The sequence below is a fragment of the Chamaea fasciata genome, unplaced genomic scaffold (genome assembly GCF_029207755.1).
Source record: "Chamaea fasciata isolate MVZ Bird 193981 ecotype frontalis unplaced genomic scaffold, bChaFas1.0.hap1 SCAF_515, whole genome shotgun sequence".
Classification (NCBI taxonomy): domain Eukaryota; kingdom Metazoa; phylum Chordata; class Aves; order Passeriformes; family Sylviidae; genus Chamaea; species Chamaea fasciata.
In genome coordinates, this window is record NW_027094600.1 from 18963 (window position 1) to 41224 (window position 22262).

General features: G+C 61.1%; 2 protein-coding genes across 2 annotated transcripts; one reads left to right on the top strand and one right to left on the bottom strand.

Moving 5' to 3' along the window:
- The first annotated feature begins 509 nt into the window (after nt 1-509).
- PAIP2B (poly(A) binding protein interacting protein 2B) lies at nt 510-6736 on the top strand. The gene is made up of 4 exons (XM_066208903.1): nt 510-576; nt 3583-3737; nt 4573-4722; nt 5476-6736. Exons 2-4 carry the CDS (start codon nt 3594-3596, stop codon nt 5530-5532), a joined length of 351 nt encoding a protein of 116 aa, XP_066065000.1. The 5' UTR covers nt 510-576; nt 3583-3593; the 3' UTR covers nt 5533-6736.
- Nucleotides 6737-9238: 2502 nt separating this feature from the next.
- NAGK (N-acetylglucosamine kinase) lies at nt 9239-15268 on the bottom strand. Its single transcript, XM_066208904.1, has 10 exons — nt 15145-15268; nt 14747-14831; nt 14122-14220; nt 13905-14046; nt 13214-13324; nt 13016-13128; nt 11142-11229; nt 10259-10356; nt 10101-10179; nt 9239-9986 (listed from the first exon to the last, which is right to left on the bottom strand). The coding sequence occupies exons 1-10, from the start codon at nt 15243-15245 to the stop codon at nt 9799-9801; spliced, it is 1104 nt and encodes a 367-aa protein (XP_066065001.1). The 5' UTR covers nt 15246-15268; the 3' UTR covers nt 9239-9798.
- Between the last annotated feature and the right edge of the window lie 6994 nt (nt 15269-22262).

The window sequence follows — 22262 nt, forward strand, 5'->3', positions numbered from 1 at the left end:
CTCTCGGTGTCCCCAACCCGGGGGGGGCGGGGTCACCCCTCGGCCCCTCCCCCCCGCCAAAATTCCGCTCGGGCCCCGCCCCCGAGCCACGCGCCGGCCACGTGACCGCCCCCGCCCCCTCCCTGTGTTTACATGGTTCGGCCAATCGGCGTCCTCCTAGCAACGCGCCCTGGCGGCGGGGCAGGCGGGTTGCGAGGTCTCTTCCCATTGGGTGAAGCGCCTGACAATCATCATCCAGCCGCGGGGTTCGGGGTTATTTACATCGCGCGAGGCCACGCCCCCGCTCGCTGCCCGTCCGCCCCACGTGGGCGACGCGTGCGCGCAGCCAATCAGAGCCCGCGGCGACAGCCAATCAGCAGCGCTGCTCGGTGGGTGGGCTCATCCCTATGATTGACACCTTAGCGGCGCAATAGCGAAGCGTTTTGTGTGCGCGCCGTCCAATCAGAGCGCTGAGGGGCGGGAGCCACGCGGTGGTGCTGGCTAATGAGAGGCGTGGGCGTGTCGGTGGCGGGAGGGGCGGGGCCTGACGACGGCGGCGGCGGCTGAGAGCGCGGAGCGGCTCCGGCCCGGCCCGAGGTACCGGGGGGGGACAGCGGGGCCACGGCCCCGGGGACAGCGGGGCCGGCACCGCCCGGGAGCGGGGACACGGCCCCGGGGACACGGGCGGCTCCGGGGCCGGGCAGGGCCCCCTGTCCCGCGGGCTCCGCAGGGGCTCCGGTGGGTGTTGGGGCCGTGCCGGGCTGGGCCGGTACCGCCGGGAACGGCAAAACGGCCCCCGCAGTGCCCTCGGTGTGCGCCGGGAGCCGCTCCTCCGTCGTGTTCCCGTCCCCTGTCCGTCCCCATTCCCGTCCGTATTCCCGTTCCCGTTCCTATTCCCATCCCATTATCCCATCATCCCGTCCCATTCCCGTCCCCATTCTCCCACCTCGTTATCCCACGCCATTATCTTATTCCCATTCCCAATCCTATTCCCGTCATCCCATTGTCCCCTTCCCATTATCCCACCCCATTCCTATTCCCATTCCCATTATCCCACCCCATTATCCCATTCCCATTATCCCACCCCATATCCCATTCCCATTATCCCACCCCATTATCCCATTCCCATTATCCCACCCCATTCCCATCCCCCCCACCCCAATTCCCCACGGATCCCCCCCCACATTCCGCCTCCAGCCGGGATTTGGGATATTTGGGCCACATTCCCGTGGGATATTTGGGATCTTTGGGATCTTTCCCGTGCTCCTGGCCGCGTGTCCACCTGCAGCTGCTCCCATCGGGATCCCGGGATGTGGGAAAGGTTTTCCTACAATCCACGGGATGTTTGGGGCTTCCCAAAACGTGGATTTCTCCCGGAAACGTCCAAGTTCGGCGTCTCTGTGGGGAATTCCGTGTTTTCCTGGAATCCTTTGGGAATTTCTCCCCGATTTCCAACCCCAATCCCGTCACTCCCCATCCGGATACGAGGGAAAGGGGATTGTCCCTTCCCAGGAAATTTGGTTTTCCATGGAATAACGAGCCTCATCCTGGGATGGGACATTCCCGGGGACAGTCCCGGAGTTGTCACCGTTCCCGGGACAATTCCAGCTCCGGAATTTTCAGGAGTTTCATTCCTCATCCCGCTGAGATTTGGGATTTCGGGAGCAGCACCAAAGGGGAGATTTTTATGGAATATTGGGCAGGAATTCCCAGATTTCCCGGAGAGGAGCCTGGAAACAGCTCCAGGAGGGATTTGGGATGAGGTTCCTGAGTGTTCGTGGGATTGGGGGGGATTTTTTGGGATGTTTTTTTCCAGGAGAATCCGTTGGATCTGTGCTGGGATTAAAACAGAGCGGGATGAGATTATCCCTGGATTGGGGCTGGAATGAGGCCACGGGTCCTCGGCAACTGGGAGAGCTGGGAAGGGGAAAACTGGGAATGGGGAAATGGGAATGTGGGAAAACTGGGAATGGGAAATGGGAATGGGGGAAAACTGGGAATGGGGAAATGGGGAAAGGACCCAGGATTGGGAAAATCCTTAAATCCCATCCCAACCCCAACACCTCCCACCATCCCAGGTGGATCCAAATCCATCCAGCCTGGCCTTGGGCATTCCCAGGGATCCAGGGGCAGGCCCAGGAAATCTGGGAATTCCAGCCCAGGCAGGAATTGCTAATTCCCAAGATCCCAGCCCAATGTCCCCTTTCCCAGTGGGAAGCCATTCCCTGTGTCCTGTCCCTCCAGGCCTTGGCCCCAGCCCCTCTCCAGCTCTCCTGGAGCCCCTTTGGGCACTCTGAGCATTCCCGGGATTTTTCCCTTCTCCGGGGGAACATTCCCAGCTCTCCCATCACCCCTGACCTCATCCCCTCATTCCCAAACTTCCCAAACTCTGGCACTTTTTGGGGTGGGAACAGTCCTTTTCCAGGATAAGCCAGTCATGGATGGATGGATGGATGATGGATTGATGGATTGATGGATTTATGGATTGATGGATTGAAGGATTGATGGATTTATGGATTGAAGGATTTATGGATGGATGGATTGATGGATGGATGGATGGATTTGTGGAGTGACAGATTTACGCATTTATTGATTGACGGATGGCTCGATTTATGGATCGAAGGACCGATGGATTTATGGATCAATGAATTAATGGATTGATGGATTTATGGATTCTTAGGTTGATGGATTGCTAGATGGATCCATGGATGGATGGATGGATTGAAGGATTTATGGATCCATGGATTGAAGGATCCATGGACTGATGGAACGGTTTCTGATGGACTCATGGACTGATGGGTTGATAAACTGATGGATTGGTGGATTTGTGGAATGGTTTCTGATGGATTCATCATTCCATGGATTGATGGATCCATGGAGTGATGGATGGATTGATGGATGGATTGATGGATAGATCGATGGATCCATGGATTGATGGATGGATCGATGGATCCATGGATTGATGGATGGATTGATGGATTCATGGATTGATGGATGGATTGATGGATCCATGGATGGATGGATGGATCGATGGATCCATGGATGGATGGATGGATGGATGGATCCATGGATTGATGGATGGATCGATGGATCCATGGATGGATGGATGGATGGATTGATGGATAGATCGATGGATCCATGGATTGATGGATGGATTGATGGATCCATGGATTGATGGATGGATCGATGGATCCATGGATGGATGGATGGATGGATTGATGGATAGATCAATGGATCCATGGATTGATGGATGGATCGATGGATCCATGGATGGATGGATGGATGGATTGATGGATCCATGGATTGCCGGATGGATCGATGGATCCATGGATGGATTGATGGATCCATGGATCCATGGATGGATTGATGGATCCATGGATTGACGGATGGATTGATGGATGGATCGATGGATCCATGGATTGATGGATGGATCGATGGATCCATGGATTAACGGATGGATCCATGGAACGTTTTCGGACGGATCCCAACCCCTGGGTCCCATTTCCTCATCACCAAATCCCCCAAAGGCCACCAGGATCAGGGCCACCCTTCCCGCGCTGGAATCCCCCGTCCCTCCCTGACTCCCAAATGCCCCGATCGCAGAGTCCCCCAGGATGAATGGCTCCGAGCCGGGCGGCACCGCGGCGTCCGGCCCCAAGGCCAAGGAGGATCCCGTCGGGAGCGGGCGCCAGGAGAAGGACAACAACCCCTTCGCCGAGTACATGTGGATGGAGAACGAGGAGGATTTCGACAGGCAGGTGAGGCTCCCGGCGTTCCTGGGAATTCCTGGCCTTCCGGGCAGGGTCGTCTCCTTGGGAGAAAAGGGGAGAAATCCATCTCCAGCTGGGGAAAAAAAAAAACGACTGGGAAAAAGAATTCCTTTCGATCCTTCCGGAGGGGCGGGGGGGTCGCCGTTCCCTTCTGCCGAGATTTGGGGATTCACCTTCCCTGGTTTTTTGGGGATTCGCCTTCCCTGCCATTTTGGGATTGGTTTTTTCCCTTTCCTTCCTTTGGCATTTGCCATTTTGGGATTGGTTTTTTTCCCTTTCCTTTTTGGGATCTTTCCTTCCCTTTTTTGGGATTTGCCTTTTTTGGGATTCACCTTCCCTTTCCTTTTTGGGATCTCTCTCCCCTTTCCTTTCCACGACTGGTTTTTCCTTTTCCATTTTGGGATTTGCCATTTTGGGATTCACCTTCCCTTCCCTTTTTTTGGGATTTCCTTTCCCTTTTTTTGGGATTCACTTTCCCTTCCCTTTTTTTGGGATTTCCTTTCCCTTCCCTTTTTTGGGACTCGCCTTTTTTGGGATCTGCCTTCCCTTTCCAGGAATTCCAGGGGGGGAAACAAAAAGAAGCTCAGGGACTTTTCTGGATCTGCACAATTCCCTGACAGGGAAATTTGGGATGAGAGGGAACAACCTCCAGCTGTGCCAGGTGGAAAAGTGGGAAAACCCTTCCCGGAAAAGGGCTGGAATCTCCATTCCCAGCGGGATTTCGTGAGGACACGCTCAGGGATCTCCGAGAGCTTTTCCAAGCTCAGGAATTCCATGAGCTCCTTCCCTGGCTGATTCCCGCCGGAATTTTCTCCGGGTGCAGGTGGAGGAGGAGCTGCAGGAGCAGGAGTTCCTGGATCGCTGTTTCCAGGAGATGCTGGAGGAGGAGGACCAGGATTGGTTCATCCCGGCGCGGGACCTTCCCCAGGGAATGGGGCAGCTCCAGCAGCCCCACGGCCCCGAGGACATCCTGGTGAGAATTCCCGGGATTTGGGATGGGATTGGGAATGGGAATGGCCTGCCCGAGGGGCACCACCGCCCCGACGACATCCCGGTGAGAATTCCCGGGATTTGGGATGGGATTGGGAATGGGAATGGCCTGCCCGAGGGGCACCACCGCCCCGACGACATCCCGGAGAGAATTCCCGGGATTTGGGATTGGAGATGGATCTGGGATTGTCCCGTCCCTGGATTTATCCAATTCCTGGAATTCTCTTGGCCTTGGAATTGTCCCGTCCTTGGGATTCTGTCCCTGGAGTTGTCCGATCCCTGGAATTCTCCAATTTCCGGAATTCTCTTGTGCTTGGAATTGGCCATTCCCCGGAATTCCGTCCCTGGAATCCTCCAATCCCTGGAACTGTCCCGTCCCTGGAATTAGCCCATCCTTGGGATTCTATCCCTGGAATTGTCCTGTCCTTGGGATTGTCTGGATTTGTCAATTGGACAATTCCCTGGAATTCTCCCATCCTTGGAACCCTGAATCCCTCCAAGTATCCAAGCCCAGGTTGGATCCACCTGGAGAAAAAACGGGAAGTGCTGGGATCGGATGGGATCGGATGGATCCCATCCCCACCCATCCCACGATTCCATCAATTCCACAAAACCCCACATTGCCCCCGGAAACCCCAAATCCCCCAATCCCAAAAAACCTGGCAATTCCCTTTGGGAGGGCAAACCACCAATTCCCAACACTGACCAAATCCCGTTTTTTTTTTTCCTTTTCCAGAGCAAAAGCAACTTGAATCCGGATGCCAAGGAATTCGTGCCCGGAGTGAAATACTGACCCTTGGCACCGAGCAGAGACTGATTCCTTGGACATTTTTCCAGGGAAAAAAAAAAAATTTGGGACACGGGAAGAGCCCAGAGCAGCTCCAGGCACCGGGATCTGCTCCAGCTCCAAAAGTATTTGGATTTTCCCTGATTTTTTTTGATTTTTAACAGCTTTTCCTCGTTTGTTTTTTTTTTGTTGTTGTTGTTGGTTTTCTTGGTGGTTTTTGGATTTCTGGGATTTGATTTTTTTTTTTCCCAGTGGGAAAAAAAAATCCCGAGGGGAAAATCCGGTTGTTTTGGTGCTTTGGTGGAGGAAAGTTTTTTTGGGGGGAGTGGATCCCAAAGGTTTTGGGGGTTTTTTTTGGGATTTTCCCCAAATTTCTCTTTCCCCCCTTTTCAGGGAATTCCCTAAACTCATCCAACACTACAATTCCTCGCGGATAAAATTCCAAGGAAAACCAGGAACTGGAATTCCTGGGAAAGGAAAAGGGATCCTCTATTGGGATGAAGGATATTTTGGGATTTGAATTTTTTTTTTTTTTTTTTTTGGGAATATCCCGGTGCTGATCCCATTCCCAAGGATCCCGCAGTGGGATTTGTGTCCCCGTCAGAACGGAATCCTGGGAATTTCCTTCCCCGATCCATGAGAGGATGGATTTCCCCAAATCCCAGGTGCTTCCCAAGGTTCTGAAAGGTTCGGAAATCCAGGGAGAGGGGGAGATTTTCCAAGGCTGAAATCCCTAACCCAGGGAATGCAGGAGCTCCTTGGGACTGGGAATGTCTCTCCAGGGAAACCAGGAACGCCTCGGGACCAGAAATCCCTATCCAAGGAAATCCCGAACATTCTGGGATTGGGAATCTCTATCCAGGGAGACCAGGAACTTTTTTAGGATCACAAATCCCAAACCAGGAGCTTTCCCAGGCCCCGAATTCCTTCTCCAGAGGAAAGCTGGAGCTGCCGGGCCGGGGAATCCCGGGAATTTCCTGCGGGATGAGCCCGGGCTCAGCCATCCATTCATCGGGAGCCGCCGGAGCGTGAACAGGGCTGAGCTCATGGAATTCCCAGCCCCAACCCCCCCGTTTGGGGCCCTTCCCCCTCCTCCTTTTCCTGGTTTTTCCTTGGATTTTCCTCCTCCGCTCCCCCTCCCTCCCTCCCCACTCGGTGTAAATTTCGGAACGAGGCGTTATCCCAAATAAACTTTGTTTTTTGGAAGGGAGCGGGGCCGGGCTTTTCCTTGGAAAACCGGGGCGTCTCCTCGGTGCTCCCAAGGGAATTTCCCTTCCGGCAAAGCTCCCACGGGATTTTCCATCTTTTCTGGGCGCTTTGTTGTGGGTAAAAAGAGCCCAAAAGGGATTTTTTTCCTCCCCTCCCCCTTTTTTTTTTTGTTCGGAGTGGAAATGGCCCCGAGAGCTGCTCCGGCAGCTCCACGTCCATCCCCAGCTCACGGATGTCGCATCCCTGATCCCAGCCTTTGGGATTTCCTCCTCTTCCCGCTTTTCCGTGGATGCAGAGCCCTCCCTGCCTGTGCTGGCAGGCCCAGCACCCCGTTCTCAATCCCAATCCCATTCCCAATCCCAATCCCATTCCCACTTCCATTCCCAATCCCAAATCCATTCCAGTCCCAATCCAATCCCATTCCCACTCTCCCATCCCAATCCCATTCCCGCTCTCCCATCCCAATCCCATTCCCACTCTCCCATCCCATTCCCGCTCTCCAATCACATTCCCGCTCTCCCATCCCATTCCCACTCTCCCATCCCAATCCCATTCCCGCTCTCCAATCCCATTCCCGCTCTCCCATCCCATTCCCGCTCTCCCATCCCGATCCCATTCCCGCTCTCCCATCCCGATCCCATTCCCGCTCTCCCATCCCAATCCCATTCCCGCTCTCCAATCCCATTCCCGCTCTCCCATCCCATTCCCGCTCTCCCATCCCGATCCCATTCCCGCTCTCCCATCCCAATCCCATTCCCGCTCTCCGATCCCATTCCCGCTCTCCAATCCCGTTCCCACTCTCCCATCCCATTCCCGCTCTCCGATCCCATTCCCGCTCTCCGATCCCATTCCCGCTCTCCCATCCCATTCCCGCTCCCCTCGGGGCAGTGTATCCGATTTATTCCCGAACCGCACGCCCCCTCAGCCCGGCCCTCCCAAGGCGCTGACCCGCCTCTGGGGCTCCTCCCCCGGGATATTCCGGGGGCTCTCCCGGGATGTTTTGGGACATTCCGGGGATATTTTGGGGGCTCCCCCTGGGGTATTTTTGGGATACTCCTGCAATATTTTGGGGGCTCTCCCGGGATATTTTTGGTGCTCTCTCGGGTTATTTTCAGGACTCTCCCGGGCTATTTTCAGGGCTCTCCCGGGATACTTTCAGGGCTTTCCCAAGATATTTTCAGGGCTCTCCCGGGCTATTTTCAGGGCTCTCCCGGGCTATTTTCAGGGCTCTCCCGGGATATTTTCGGGGCTCTCCCGGGCTATTTTCAGGGCTCTCCCGGGCTATTTTCAGGGCTCTCCCGGGCTATTTTCAGGGCTCTCCCGGGATATTTTCAGGGCTCTCCCGGGCTATTTTCAGGTCTCTCCCGGGATATTTTCAGGGCTCTCCCGGGCTATTTTCAGGGCTCTCCCGGGATATTTTCGGGGCTCTCCCGGGATATTTTCGGGGCTCTCCCGGGATATTTTCAGGGCTCTCCTGGGATATTTTCAGGACTCTCCCGGGATATTTTCGGGGCTCTCCCGGGCTATTTTCAGGGCTCTCCCGGGATATTTTCAGGGCTCTCCTGGGATATTTTCAGGACTCTCCCGGGATATTTTCGGGGCTCTCCCGGGCTATTTTCAGGGCTCTCCCGGGATATTTTCAGGACTCTCCCGGGATATTTTCAGGACTCTCCCGGGATATTTTCGGGGCTCTCCCGGGATACTTTCGGGGCTCTCCCGGGATATTTTCAGGGCTCTCCCGGGATATTTTCAGGGCTCTCCCGGGCTATTTTCAGGGCTCTCCCGGGCTATTTTCAGGGCTCTCCCGGGATATTTTCAGGACTCTCCCGGGATATTTTCAGGACTCTCCCGGGCTATTTTCAGGGCTCTCCCGGGATATTTTTGGTGCTCTCTCGGGTTATTTTCAGGACTCTCCCGGGCTATTTTCAGGGCTCTCCCGGGATACTTTCAGGGCTTTCCCAAGATATTTTCAGGGCTCTCCCGGGCTATTTTCAGGGCTCTCCCGGGCTATTTTCAGGGCTCTCCCGGGCTATTTTCAGGGCTCTCCCGGGCTATTTTCAGGTCTCTCCCGGGATATTTTCAGGGCTCTCCCGGGCTATTTTCGGGGCTCTCCCGGGATATTTTCAGGGCTCTCCCGGGCTATTTTCAGGGCTCTCCCGGGCTATTTTCAGGGCTCTCCCGGGCTATTTTCAGGTCTCTCCCGGGATATTTTCAGGGCTCTCCCGGGCTATTTTCGGGGCTCTCCCGGGATATTTTCAGGGCTCTCCCGGGCTATTTTCAGGGCTCTCCCGGGCTATTTTCAGGGCTCTCCCGGGCTATTTTCAGGACTCTCCCGGGCTATTTTCAGGACTCTCCCGGGCTATTTTCAGGACTCTCCCGGGATATTTTCGGGGCTCTCCCGGGCTATTTTCAGGGCTCTCCCGGGATATTTTCAGGACTCTCCCGGGCTATTTTCAGGACTCTCCCGGGCTATTTTCAGGGCTCTCCCGGGATATTTTCGGGGCTCTCCCGGGCTATTTTCAGGGCTCTCCCGGGCTATTTTCAGGGCTCTCCCGGGCTATTTTCAGGGCTCTCCCGGGATATTTTCAGGACTCTCCCGGGCTATTTTCAGGACTCTCCCGGGCTATTTTCAGGGCTCTCCCGGGATATTTTCGGGGCTCTCCCGGGCTATTTTCAGGGCTCTCCCGGGATATTTTCAGGGCTCTCCCGGGCTATTTTCAGGGCTCTCCCGGGCTGTTTCCGGGGCTCTCCCGGGCTATTTTCAGGGCTCTCCCGGGCTATTTTCAGGGCTCTCCCGGGATATTTTCAGGACTCTCCCGGGATATTTTCAGGGCTCTCCCGGGCTATTTTCAGGGCTCTCCCGGGCTATTTTCAGGGCTCTCCCGGGCTATTTTCAGGGCTCTCCCGGGATATTTTCAGGGCTCTCCCGGGATATTTTCAGGGCTCTCCCGGGTTATTTTCAGGGCTCTCCCGGGTTATTTTCAGGGCTCTCCCGGGATATTTTCGGTGCTCTCCCGGGCTGTTTCCGGTGCTCTCCCGGGCTGTTTTCGGCTCCGGCCGGGGTCAGAAGCGGTGCGCGTAGAACACCTCCACGTTCGCCCGTCGGTCGAGCGGCAGCGCGACGCCCGCGCTCCTGGCGCCCAGGCCGGCCGCTCCCAGCGCCGAGGATCGCTTCAGCTTCAGCAGGCTGAACCGCGAGAAAACGCCGCCCGGAGCCTCACGCCGGCCCGCCGACAGCGCCGGCACGAAGCCTGCGACACCGGTGACACCCCTGAGGGGACCGCGGCGACACACCCGCCCCCCACCACCGCCACCACCCCAAAAATACCCCAAGCGACCTCCCCAAATCCCGGCCCCGCGCTCACCCGCCTGCAGGCGCTCCCAGCTCTTCCACACCGAGCCCACGCACACGATGGGCAGCCCCAGGTCGCCCAGGAAAAGGCTCTGCCGGGGGTGGGGGACGCTCAGGAGGGGACGGTGGCACTTCTGTCACCTCCCTCCCGGCCGGGGCGGGGGGTTTTACCTGGTGGGTTTTGGGCAGCACGGCCACCACGTGGCGCGCCAGCGCCTGGCCGGCCTTGGTGAAGAGGTGGCAGCACAGCGGGTCGCCCAGGGTGGCACCTGAGGGTGGCACGGGGACACGTGGGGACGCGCGGCTGGCACCAGGCCCGAGGGTGTCAGCGCCCCGAGGAGGGCGAAGGGTGGAGGGGACAGAGAGCAGGGAGTGGCAGCGGCGGGGACAAAGGGTGACAAACGGGGGACAGGGACGAAGGGGGACAAATAAGGGACAGGGACAAACGGGACGGGGACAAATGGGTGACAGGGACAAGGGGGACAAACAGGGATGGGGGCAAAGAGGGGCAGGGACAAACAGGACAGGGACAAGCAGGTGACAGGGACAAGCAGGGGATAGGGACAAACAGGACAAATGGGACAGGGACAAATGGGTAACAGGGACAAACGGGGGACAGGGACAAGAGATAGGGACAAACAGGTGACAGGGATAAACAGGTGACAGGGACAAAGGGGGACAGGGACAAGGGGGACAGGGACAAACACGTGACAGGGACGAAGTGGGGACAGGGACAAGGGACAGGGACAAACGAGTGACAGGGATAAACAGGTCATAGGGACAAAGGGGTGACAGGGACAAATGGGATGGGGACAAAGAGGTGACAGGAACAAACAGGTGACAGCGACAGATGGAACGGGGACAAATGGGTGACACGGACAAGGGAGACAGGGACAAACGGGACAGGGACAAACAGGTGACAGGCACAAAGTGGGGACAGGGACAAACAGGAGATAGGAACATGGGGGACAGGGACAAACAGGACAGGGACAGACAGGTGACAGGGACAAACAGGTGACAAGGTGACAGGGCCACCCCCGGGCGGGGTCCGTACCCTCTGCCAGCTTTTGGCAGAACCCGGCGAATTTGGATTTGTCGAAGGTTCGGTAGAGGTGGGTCAGGAGCCCCATCCTGTCCGAGATCTGTGGGGCCGGGGGACGCTCGGGGACCCCTCCTGGCACCCCCAGGTGTGGGGTGCGCCTGGGAGTGTCCCCGGGCGCCCAGCACCCCAAAACACGGCCCGGGGACCCCAAAACACGGCCCGGGGACCCCAAAACACGGCCCAGGGCCACCCAGGACCCCAAAACACCGCCCAGGGACACCCAGGACCCCAAAACACCGCCCAGGGACACCCAGGACCCCAAAACACCGCCCAGGGACCCCAAAACACGGTCCGGGGACCCCAAAACACGGCCCAGGGACCCCAAAACACCACCCAGGGACCCCAAAACACGGCCCAGGGACACCCAGGACCCCAAAACACGGCCCGGGGACCCCAAAACACGGCCCAGGACCCCAAAACACCACCCAGGGACCCCAAAACACTGCCCGGGGACACCCAGGACCCCAAAACACGGCCCGGGGACCCCAAAACACGGCCCAGGGACCCCAAAACACGGCCCAGGACCCCAAAACACCACCCAGGGACCCCAAAACACCACTCAGGACCACCCAGGGACTCCAAAACACGGCCCAGGGACCCCAAAACACCGCCCAGGGACCCCAAAACACCGCCCGGGGACACCCAGGACCCCAAAACACCACCCAGGGACCCCAAAACACGGCCCGGGGACCCCAAAACACCGCCCAGGGACCCCAAAACACAGCCCGGGGACCCCAAAACACCGCCCAGGGACACCCAGGACCCCAAAACACCACCCAGGGACCCCAAAACACCACTCAGGACCACCCAGGGACTCCAAAACACGGCCCAGGGACCCCAAAACACCACCCAGGGACCCCAAAACACGGCCCAGGGACCCCAAAACACCACCCAGGGACCCCAAAACACGGCCCAGGGACCCCAAAACACGGCTCAGGGACCCCAAAACATGACCCAGGGACCCCAAAACACCACCCAGGGCCACCCAGGACCCCAAAACATGGCCCGGGGACACCCAGGACCCCAAAACACCACCCAGGGACCCCAAAACACCGCCCAGGGACCCCAAAACATCGCCCAGGGACACCCAGGACCCCAAAACACGGCCCAGGGACCCCAGAACACGGCCCAGGGCCACCCAGGAGGCCAACACCCATCCTAAAACACCCTTAGGACTCCAAAACCCAGCCCAATGCTCTCCCAGCACCCCGATCCCTACCCCAAACCACCTCAAGACCCCCAAAACCCATCCCAAACCCATTCCAGAACCCCAAACCCCATCCCAGGACCCCCAAACCCTCTCCAGGACGCCAAACCCACCCCAACCCTCTCCCCCCGACCCCTCCAGAATCCCAAAACTCATCCCAAACCTTTCCCAGACCCCCAAAACCACCCCGAACCCCTCCAGGACCCCAAAACCCACCCCAACCCCCCCCCCCCCCCCGCAGGACCTTCAAACCCATCCCAAAACCCTTCCAGGACCCCAATACCCGTCCCAATGGCCCCCTGACCTTGACACCCACCCCAAACCCCGAACCCACCCCAAACCCATCCCAAACTCCCTCCAGGACCATGAAACGCATCCCAAACCCACCCCAAAGCCCCTCCAGGACCCCAAACCCACCCTAAAGCCTCCCCAAACACCCCCAGACCCCAGCAGCACCTGGAACTATTCAAACACAGCCTACCGGGCAAAGCCCACGTCATGGGGCGGCACCTCCCACCCCAAACCCCAAAACCGCCCCAAACCCATCCCAAACTCCCTCCAGGACCCCGAAACGCATCCCAAACCCACCCCAAACCCCAAACCCAGTCCCCCCCATCACCTGGAAGTAGTCGAACATGGCCTGGCGGACGTAGGCCACGTCGTGGGGCGGCGCGCGCAGGTTGTCCATGCAGTCGAAGACGGCCTTCACGGCCTGCCGGGCGATCCAGTACGCTGCCGGACGGGGACGGGCTCAGCTCCGGGGTCACCCCGCCCCCGGGACCCCCGAGCCCCCCCGGGGACACCCCCGGAGCCTCACCGGAGCCCTCGTCCCCCAGCATGTGTCCCCAGCCGCCGCAGCTCGTCTCGGAGCCGTCGGGGTTAATGAGTTTGCAATTAGAGCCCGTGCCCGAGATCAGCACGATGCCACCTGCGGGGGGCGGGGGATGGTGTCACCGGGGGGTCCCCGGGGTGTCCCCAACACGGGGGGGGGTGTGTCCGCACCGTGGTTGGTGGGAATGGGAGAGTGGGAATGGGGATGGAGAGTGGGAATGGGGTGGGATGAGAGAATGGGGATGGGGATGGGAGAGCGGGGAGGACAGAGTGGGGATGGCGATAGGGATGGGAGAGGATGGCAGTGGGGGGAGAGGAGTGGGAATGGGGCAGGATCAGGATGGGAATGTGGGGTTGGGGCAGGATGGGACCAGAAGTGTGGGAATGGGACACGGAGCTGGGATTGGGGACACGGAGCTGGGGTTGGGGACACACAGCTGGGATTGGGGACACAGAGCTGGGTTGGGGACACAGATCTGGGTTGGGGACACACAGCTGGGTTGGGGACACGGAGCTGCATGTGGAGCTGGGTTGGGGACATTGAGTTGGGAACACGGAGCTGGGTTGGGGACATTGAGCTGAGTTGGGCACACACAGCTGGGTTGGGGACATTGTGCTGGGTGTGGAGCAGGGTTGGGGACCCAGGTGCGGTCTGGGGCCACCGCCGCAGTCCCCACCGTGGTCGGTGGCCGTGGCCATGGCCCCCACGGCGTCGGTGGTGATGACGTAGCTCTGGCTCAGGTGCGGGAAGCGGCGCCGCAGCTCCTCCTTCATCTTGCCCACGGCGTCCTCCTGGTCCCCTCCGCTCAGCGACAGCCCCTGCGCCGCAGCCGCTCCCTGTCACCGCCGTGGCGACCCCGGCGGGGTGACACGGGGTTTGGGGACGGGGCTCACCAGCGAGCGCAGCGGCACGCGCGGGTCGGCGCCCGCCCGGCCCTTGGCCTCGCTGACCATGCGCTCGATCCTCCGCAGGCACTCCTCGGAGCCGATCAGCTGCCACGGCCCGGGGGACACCGCGGCGTCACCTGCCGCCACCCCGGGGTCCCACCGCGGGCTTGGGGAACCCCGAGACCACCCTGCCGCCACCCCGGGGGTCCCATGGCGGTTTTTGGGTGAGGGGACACCCCGAGCTCCGTGTCCCCAATCCCAGCTCTGTGCCCCCAAACCAGATCTGTGTCCCCAACCCAGCTCAGTGTCCCCAGCCCAGCTCAGAGTCCCCAACCCAGCTCCATGTCCCCACACCCAGGTCAATGTCCCCAGTCCCAGCTCAATGTCCCCATACCCAGCTCCATGTCCCCAACCCAGCTCCGTGTCCCCAACCCAGCTCAGTGTCCCCAGCCCAGCTCAGTGTCCCCAACCCAGTTCAGTGTCCCCAACCCAGCTCCGTGTCCCCAACCCAGCTCCGTGTCCCCAATCCCAGCTCAATGTCCCCACACCCAGCTCCGTGTCCCACAGCCCGTGTCCCCACGCCCTGTCCCCGTGTCCCCCGCAGTTGGGGACAGGGCTGTCCCCGGCTCACCCAGTGGTTGGTGCAGGGCCCCTCGACCTCAGCCAGGATTTGTCCATCCCCGGACACCAGAACCGCCCTGGAGTGGGTGCCCCCGCTGCCGGGAGGGTGGGGACACCCTCAGTGCCACCCCATTGTCCCCAGTGCCACCCCACTGTCCCACCGAGAGGGGACACTGCCAGTGCCACCCCACTGTCCCACCGAGAGGGGACACTGCCAGTGCCACCCCATTGTCCCAGCGATCTGGGGGTCCCCGCTCCGCTCTCCCCCGGGATGGGGGTCCCGAATTTGGGGTGCTGCCCCACACCCCGGCCGGGGGGGGCTCAGGGGGCGCCCCGCACCCCCCGGGGTGGGGATCAGGGAATTGGGGGTCCCGCGGAGCGCCCCCCGCCCCCGGCGCCGCCCCTCACCCCTCCACGCCACCGAACAGCGACGCCATGGCCGCCGCTGGCCACGCCCACCGCGCCCGGACACGCCCCGGGGCGGGGCCACACGCAGGAAACTTCCGCATAGACGCGCCCGTTAGGCTTGGCTCCGCCCATTGACACGCCCAAACCCCATATATGGTTTGATAGACAGCGAGCACCGTGCTTGGTCACGCCCCCGCCCGCTCCGGGTCCCTGTGTCCCCTCCGTGTCCCCTCCGTGTCCCCACCCGTGACAAATGCCCCAAATCCCCCAGGTGACAGGGACACAGCGGGGATGGGGACAAGGGTGGGGACACACCCGGACGGTGACATCGCCACCCTGGGACTGCGGCGGGCTCCCCCCACCCCTTCAGTGGGGGGTGACAGTGACCCCCGGCCTGGCGGGGCCCCTTGTCCTGTGTCACCTCCTCCTGGGGACTGTCACCGCTCCTTGTCCTGCGTCACCTCCTGGGGACTGTCACCTCCTCCTGGGGACTGTCACCTCTCCTTGCCCTGTGTCACCTCCTGGGGACTGCCACCTCCTCCTGGGGACTGTCACCTCTCCTTGTCCTGTGTCACCTCCTCCTGGGGACTGTCACCTCTCCTTGCCCTGTGTCACCTCCTGGGGATTGTCACCTCTCCCTGCCCTGTGTCACCTCCACCTGGGCACTGTCACCTCTCCTTGCCCCGTGTCACCTCCCTTTGTCCTGTGTCACCTCTCCTTGCCCCGTGTCACCTCCTGGGGACAGTCCCCGCCCATGGAGCCCCCCGGGATCATCCCCAGTTTCCGTCCCGGGGGTCCCGGGGAGGGGCAGGCGGCGGCAGGGGAAGGGTTAAACTCGGAGTGTGCCGCCCCCCCCCCCCGAGCCCTCATTAAACGCTGGTGACACCGGCCGGTCTGGGGACACGGGGACACGGGGACAGTGGGGACACGGGGACAGCGAGGACACGGACAGCGGGGACAGGGGACAGCGGGGACAGCGGGGACAGCGGCGACACGGGGACAGGGGACAGGGGACACGGGGACAGGGACAGCGGGGACAGGGCTGAGACCCCTCCGTTATCCCGGGCTCGGCCCCGTTCCATCCGTGGAACATCCCGTGGGTGCCGGGACCGCGACGGCTCCGGCTGGGAAAGGAGGGAAGGGAAGAAGGCCCAGCCAGGAACGGCCCCGTTCCCTGTGGGAACGCGGATTTTGGGGGGTTTTTTGGGGGGATTTTGGGGGAGCTGGGTTGAATTTTGGGGTCTGGATCCCTCCTGGCACCGCTGAGCCGGGGTTGGAGCGGCACCGGGGACATCCTGGGGACATCCCGGCTGGAGGAGGAGGATGGTGAGTGGAGAAACGGGAATGGGGCGGTGCTGGGGTGGGGTGGGCTTGGATTTGGGGTGCCCATCCCCAGTGGATGATCCCACATCCATCCCCATCCTGAACGGATGATCCCATCCCCACCCGTCCCCACCCTGTCCCGGCGGCCCCGGAGCCGTGGCGGTGCCCCGGGTGCTCTGGCACCACGCGGGATCACAGCCACCGGTACCGGGACAAGGGACGGGCCAGGAGGGAGGGGAGGCGGGAATGGGGCCTGTCCGTGTGTCCTTCCCCGTGTCCGGTGACCTCCCTGCAGCTCCGGAGCCCCAGAGATCCCAGCGGTGAGGGGGGTGCTGTGCCATTCCCAGAGTCTGTCCATTTGTCTGTTTGTCCATTTGTCCATCATCCATTGTCCATCCATCCATCATCCATCCATCCATCCATCCATCCATCATCCATCCATCCATCATCCATCATCCATCCATCATCCATCCATCCATCCATCATCCATCATCCATCCATCCATCATCCATCCATCCATCATCCATCCATCCATCATCCATCATCCATCCATCATCCATCCATCATCCATCCATCATCCATCCATCCACCATCCATCCATCATCCATCCATCCATCCATCCATCATCCATCCATCATCCATCCATCATCCATCCATCCATCCATCCATCCATCCATCATCCATCCATCCATCCATCATCCATCATCCATCCATCCATCCATCATCCATCCATCATCCATCCATCCATCCATCATCCATCCATCCATCATCCATCCATCATCCACCATCCATCATCCATCCATCATCCATCCATCCATCCATCATCCATCCATCATCCATCATCCATCCATCCATCATCCATCATCCATCACCCATCCAGGACTGGCGGGCAGGGAGGTGACAGCGCTGTGCCCTGGGGTGGTGGCACCGGTGACACCGATGGCTCCGGCCCGTCCCAGGTGCTGTCACGCGTGTCACGGAGCAGCCTCGGCTCTGAGGGCTGGGGACATGCACCGGGACGTCACTGTGACCTTTCCGTCCGGGAATGTCACCTGCGGTCACCAACGGGGCACGGCCCACGCTGGCCCTGTGCTGGCTGGGGACAGGGCCAGGAATTGGGGACAGGGACAGTGACAGTGACAGGGAATGTCCTGTCCCTGGTGTGATCGGGGCCGCTCCCCTGGAGCCCCAATGGGGTCACGGGGGTCATTAACGGGGTCAGAGGGCCGAGGGGCGCCGCTCATTAAAGCCGATCGCTAATTGATATTATCACCGCTAATGAGCGGGGGGGGGGGGAGGGGACCCCCCGGAGCCTCCCGGAACAGCCCCGCCCCCCACACCCTCCCCGTGCCTCAGTTCCCCCCGTGGGGACACGTGGCCACGTCACCGCCCCGGCCCTGTGCGGGGGGAGCGGACGGGGAGGTGACACCGCTGTCCCCTGGGGTCACCCCGGCCGTGGCCGCGGTGTCACACGCCTGTCCCGTTTCGGGCTGAGAAGGAGTTAACGGCTCCCGAGAAGGGGATTTTCTTCTTCCGCCTCCCGGGAGGGGTTCGGGGACGCGCTGGTGGCACCTCCTCGGTGTCACCCAGGGGTGGTGGCACCTCCTCGGTGTCACCCAGCGGTGGTGACACCCTCAACCCGGCTGAGGTGACAATGGGACCCCCAAACCCTCACCTGGGGGTCCCCAGAATCCTCCAATTTCGGGGGGATTTTGCGATCCCCCAAACCCATCTGGGGACACCGGGGGGTCTCTGGGGGAGGGACCAGCTCCGGGGGTGTCCCCAAGACCCCAAAAGGAGCCGGGGGGGGGTGGGGACAGGGCGGCCACCTCGTGTCCCCTCCTCGTGTCCCCTCCTCGTGTCCCCTCCTCGTGTCCCCTCGGTGATTTGGGGTCTGTGGGGACACGGCGCCCCCGTCCCGGGGGTGCTGGCAGAGAGTGCCCCCCAAATCCTTCCCGATCGATCCCTCCCCGATCCTGATGGATCCCAATCATTCCTGATCGATCCCCGTCATTCCTGATCAGCTCCCGCACCTTTCCTGATCGATCCCCCATCATTCCTCATCGCACCCTCCAAGTACCCAGCCCGCTCCGCCTTCTCCCATCCCCCGATGCCGTGTCTCTCCATTCCCGGTGCCGTGTCTCCCCATTCCCGGTGCCGTGTCTCTCCCATTCCCGGTGCCGTGTCTCCCCATTCCCGGTGCCGTGTCTCTCCATTCCCGGTGCCGTGTCTCTCCCATTCCCGGTGCCGTGTCTCTCCCATCCCCTGTGCCGTGTCTCTCCCATTCCCGGTGCCGTGTCTCTCCATTCCCGGTGCCGTGTCTCTCCCATTCCCGGTGCCGTGTCTCTCCCATTCCCGGTGCCGTGTCTCTCCCATTCCCCTGTGCCGTGTCTCTCCCATTCCCGGTGCCGTGTCTCTCCATTCCCGGTGCCGTGTCTCCCCATTCCCGGTGCCGTGTCTCTCCATTCCCGGTGCCGTGTCTCCCCATCCCCGGTGCCGTGTCTCTCCATCCCCCGGTGCCGTGTCTCTCCATTCCCCGGTGCCGTGTCTCTCCCATTCCCGGTGCCGTGTCTCTCCCATTCCCGGTGCCGTGTCTCTCCATTCCCGGTGCCGTGTCTCTCCATTCCCGGTGCCGTGTCTCCCCATCCCCGGTGCCGTGTCTCTCCATTCCCGGTGCCGTGTCTCTCCCATTCCCGGTGCCGTGTCTCTCCATTCCCGGTGCCGTGTCTCTCCATTCCCGGTGCCGTGTCTCTCCCATTCCCGGTGCCGTGTCTCCCCATTCCCGGTGCCGTGTCTCTCCATTCCCCGGTGCCGTGTCTCCCCATTCCCGGTGCCGTGTCTCTCCATTCCCGGTGCCGTGTCTCTCCCATTCCCGGTGCCGTGTCTCTCCATTCCCGGTGCCGTGTCTCTCCATTCCCGGTGCCGTGTCTCTCCCATTCCCGGTGCCGTGTCTCTCCATTCCCGGTGCCGTGTCTCTCCCATTCCCGGTGCCGTGTCTCTCCCATTCCCCTGTGCCGTGTCTCCCCATCCCCGGTGCCGTGTCTCCCCATTCCCGGTGCCGTGTCTCTCCCATTCCCGGTGCCGTGTCTCTCCCATTCCCGGTGCCGTGTCTCTCCATTCCCGGTGCCGTGTCTCTCCCATTCCCGGTGCCGTGTCTCTCCCATTCCCGGTGCCGTGTCTCTCCCATTCCCGGTGCCGTGTCTCTCCATTCCCGGTGCCGTGTCTCCCCATTCCCGGTGCCGTGTCTCTCCATTCCCGGTGCCGTGTCTCCCCATTCCCGGTGCCGTGTCTCTCCCATTCCCGGTGCCGTGTCTCCCCATTCCCGGTGCCGTGTCTCTCCATTCCCGGTGCCGTGTCTCCCCATCCCCGGTGCCGTGTCTCCCCATTCCCGGTGCCGTGTCTCTCCATTCCCGGTGCCGTGTCTCTCCGTTCCCCGGTGCCGTGTCTCTCCATTCCCGGTGCCGTGTCTCTCCCATTCCCGGTGCCGTGTCTCTCCGTTCCCCTGTGCCGTGTCTCTCCATTCCCCGGTGCCGTGTCTCTCCCATTCCCGGTGCCGTGTCTCTCCGTTCCCGGTGCCGTGTCTCTCCATTCCCGGTGCCGTGTCTCTCCCATTCCCGGTGCCGTGTCTCTCCCATTCCCGGTGCCGTGTCTCTCCATTCCCGGTGCCGTGTCTCTCCCATTCCCGGTGCCGTGTCTCTCCCATTCCCGGTGCCGTGTCTCTCCATTCCCGGTGCCGTGTCTCTCCATTCCCGGTGCCGTGTCTCTCCATCCCCGGTGCCGTGTCTCTCCATTCCCGGTGCCGTGTCTCTCCATTCCCGGTGCCGTGTCTCTCCATTCCCCGGTGCCGTGTCTCTCCCATTCCCCTGTGCCGTGTCTCCCCATCCCCGGTGCCGTGTCTCTCCCATTCCCGGTGCCGTGTCTCTCCCATTCCCGGTGCCGTGTCTCTCCATTCCCCGGTGCCGTGTCTCTCCCATTCCCGGTGCCGTGTCTCTCCATTCCCCGGTGCCGTGTCTCTCCCATCCCCGGTGCCGTGTCTCTCCCATTCCCGGTGCCGTGTCTCTCCCATTCCCGGTGCCGTGTCTCTCCCATTCCCGGTGCCGTGTCTCCCCATCCCCGGTGCCGTGTCTCCCCATTCCCGGTGCCGTGTCCCTCCATTCCCGGTGCCGTGTCTCTCCATTCCCGGTGCCGTGTCTCTCCATTCCCGGTGCTGTGTCTCCCCATTCCCGGTGCCGTGTCTCTCCATTCCCGGTGCCGTGTCTCTCCCATTCCCGGTGCCGTGTCTCTCCATTCCCGGTGCTGTGTCTCCCCATTCCCGGTGCCGTGTCTCTCCATTCCCGGTGCCGTGTCTCTCCCATTCCCGGTGCCGTGTCTCTCCATTCCCGGTGCTGTGTCTCTCCATTCCCGGTGCCGTGTCTCTCCCATTCCCGGTGCCGTGTCTCTCCATTCCCGGTACCGTGTCTCTCCCATTCCCGGTGCCGTGTCTCTCTATTCCCCGGTGCCGTGTCTCTCCCATTCCCGGTGCCGTGTCTCTCCCATTCCCGGTGCCGTGTCTCTCCCATTCCCGGTGCCGTGTCTCCCCATCCCCGGTGCCGTGTCTCCCCATTCCCGGTGCCGTGTCTCTCCATTCCCGGTGCCGTGTCTCTCCCATCCCCGGTGCCGTGTCTCTCCATTCCCGGTGCCGTGTCTCCCCATTCCCGGTGCCGTGTCTCCCCATTCCCGGTGCCGTGTCTCTCCATACCCGGTGCTGTGTCTCTCCCATTCCCGGTGCCGTGTCTCTCCATTCCCCGGTGCCGTGTCTCTCCATTCCCGGTGCCGTGTCTCTCCATTCCCGGTGCCGTGTCTCTCCCATCCCCGGTGCCGTGTCTCTCCATTCCCGGTGCCGTGTCTCCCCATTCCCGGTGCTGTGTCTCTCCATTCCCGGTGCCGTGTCTCTCCCATTCCCGGTGCCGTGTCTCTCCATTCCCGGTGCCGTGTCTCTCCATTCCCCGGTGCCGTGTCTCTCCATTCCCGGTGCCGTGTCTCCCCATTCCCGGTGCCGTGTCTCTCCCATCCCCGGTGCCGTGTCTCTCCCATCCCCGGTGCCGTGTCTCTCCATTCCCGGTGCCGTGTCTCTCCATTCCCGGTGCCGTGTCTCTCCATTCCCGGTGCCGTGTCTCTCCCATTCCCGGTGCCGTGTCTCCCCATTCCCCGGTGCCGTGTCTCTCCCATTCCCGGTGCCGTGTCTCCCCATTCCCGGTGCCGTGTCTCTCCATTCCCGGTGCCGTGTCTCTCCATTCCCGGTGCCGTGTCTCTCCCATTCCCGGTGCCGTGTCTCCCATTCCCGGTGCCGTGTCTCTCCCATCCCCGGTGCCGTGTCTCTCCATTCCCGGTGCCGTGTCTCCCCATTCCCGGTGCTGTGTCTCTCCATTCCCGGTGCCGTGTCTCTCCATTCCCCGGTGCCGTGTCTCTCCCATTCCCGGTGCCGTGTCTCTCCCATCCCCGGTGCCGTGTCTCTCCATTCCCCGGTGCCGTGTCTCTCCATTCCCCGGTGCCGTGTCTCTCCCATTCCCGGTGCCGTGTCTCTCCATTCCCGGTGCCGTGTCTCTCCATTCCCGGTGCCGTGTCTCTCCCATTCCCGGTGCCGTGTCTCTCCCATTCCCGGTGCCGTGTCTCTCCATTCCCGGTGCCGTGTCTCTCCATTCCCCGGTGCCGTGTCTCTCCCATTCCCGGTGCCGTGTCTCTCCCATTCCCGGTGCCGTGTCTCTCCATTCCCGGTGCCGTGTCTCTCCCATTCCCGGTGCCGTGTCTCTCCATTC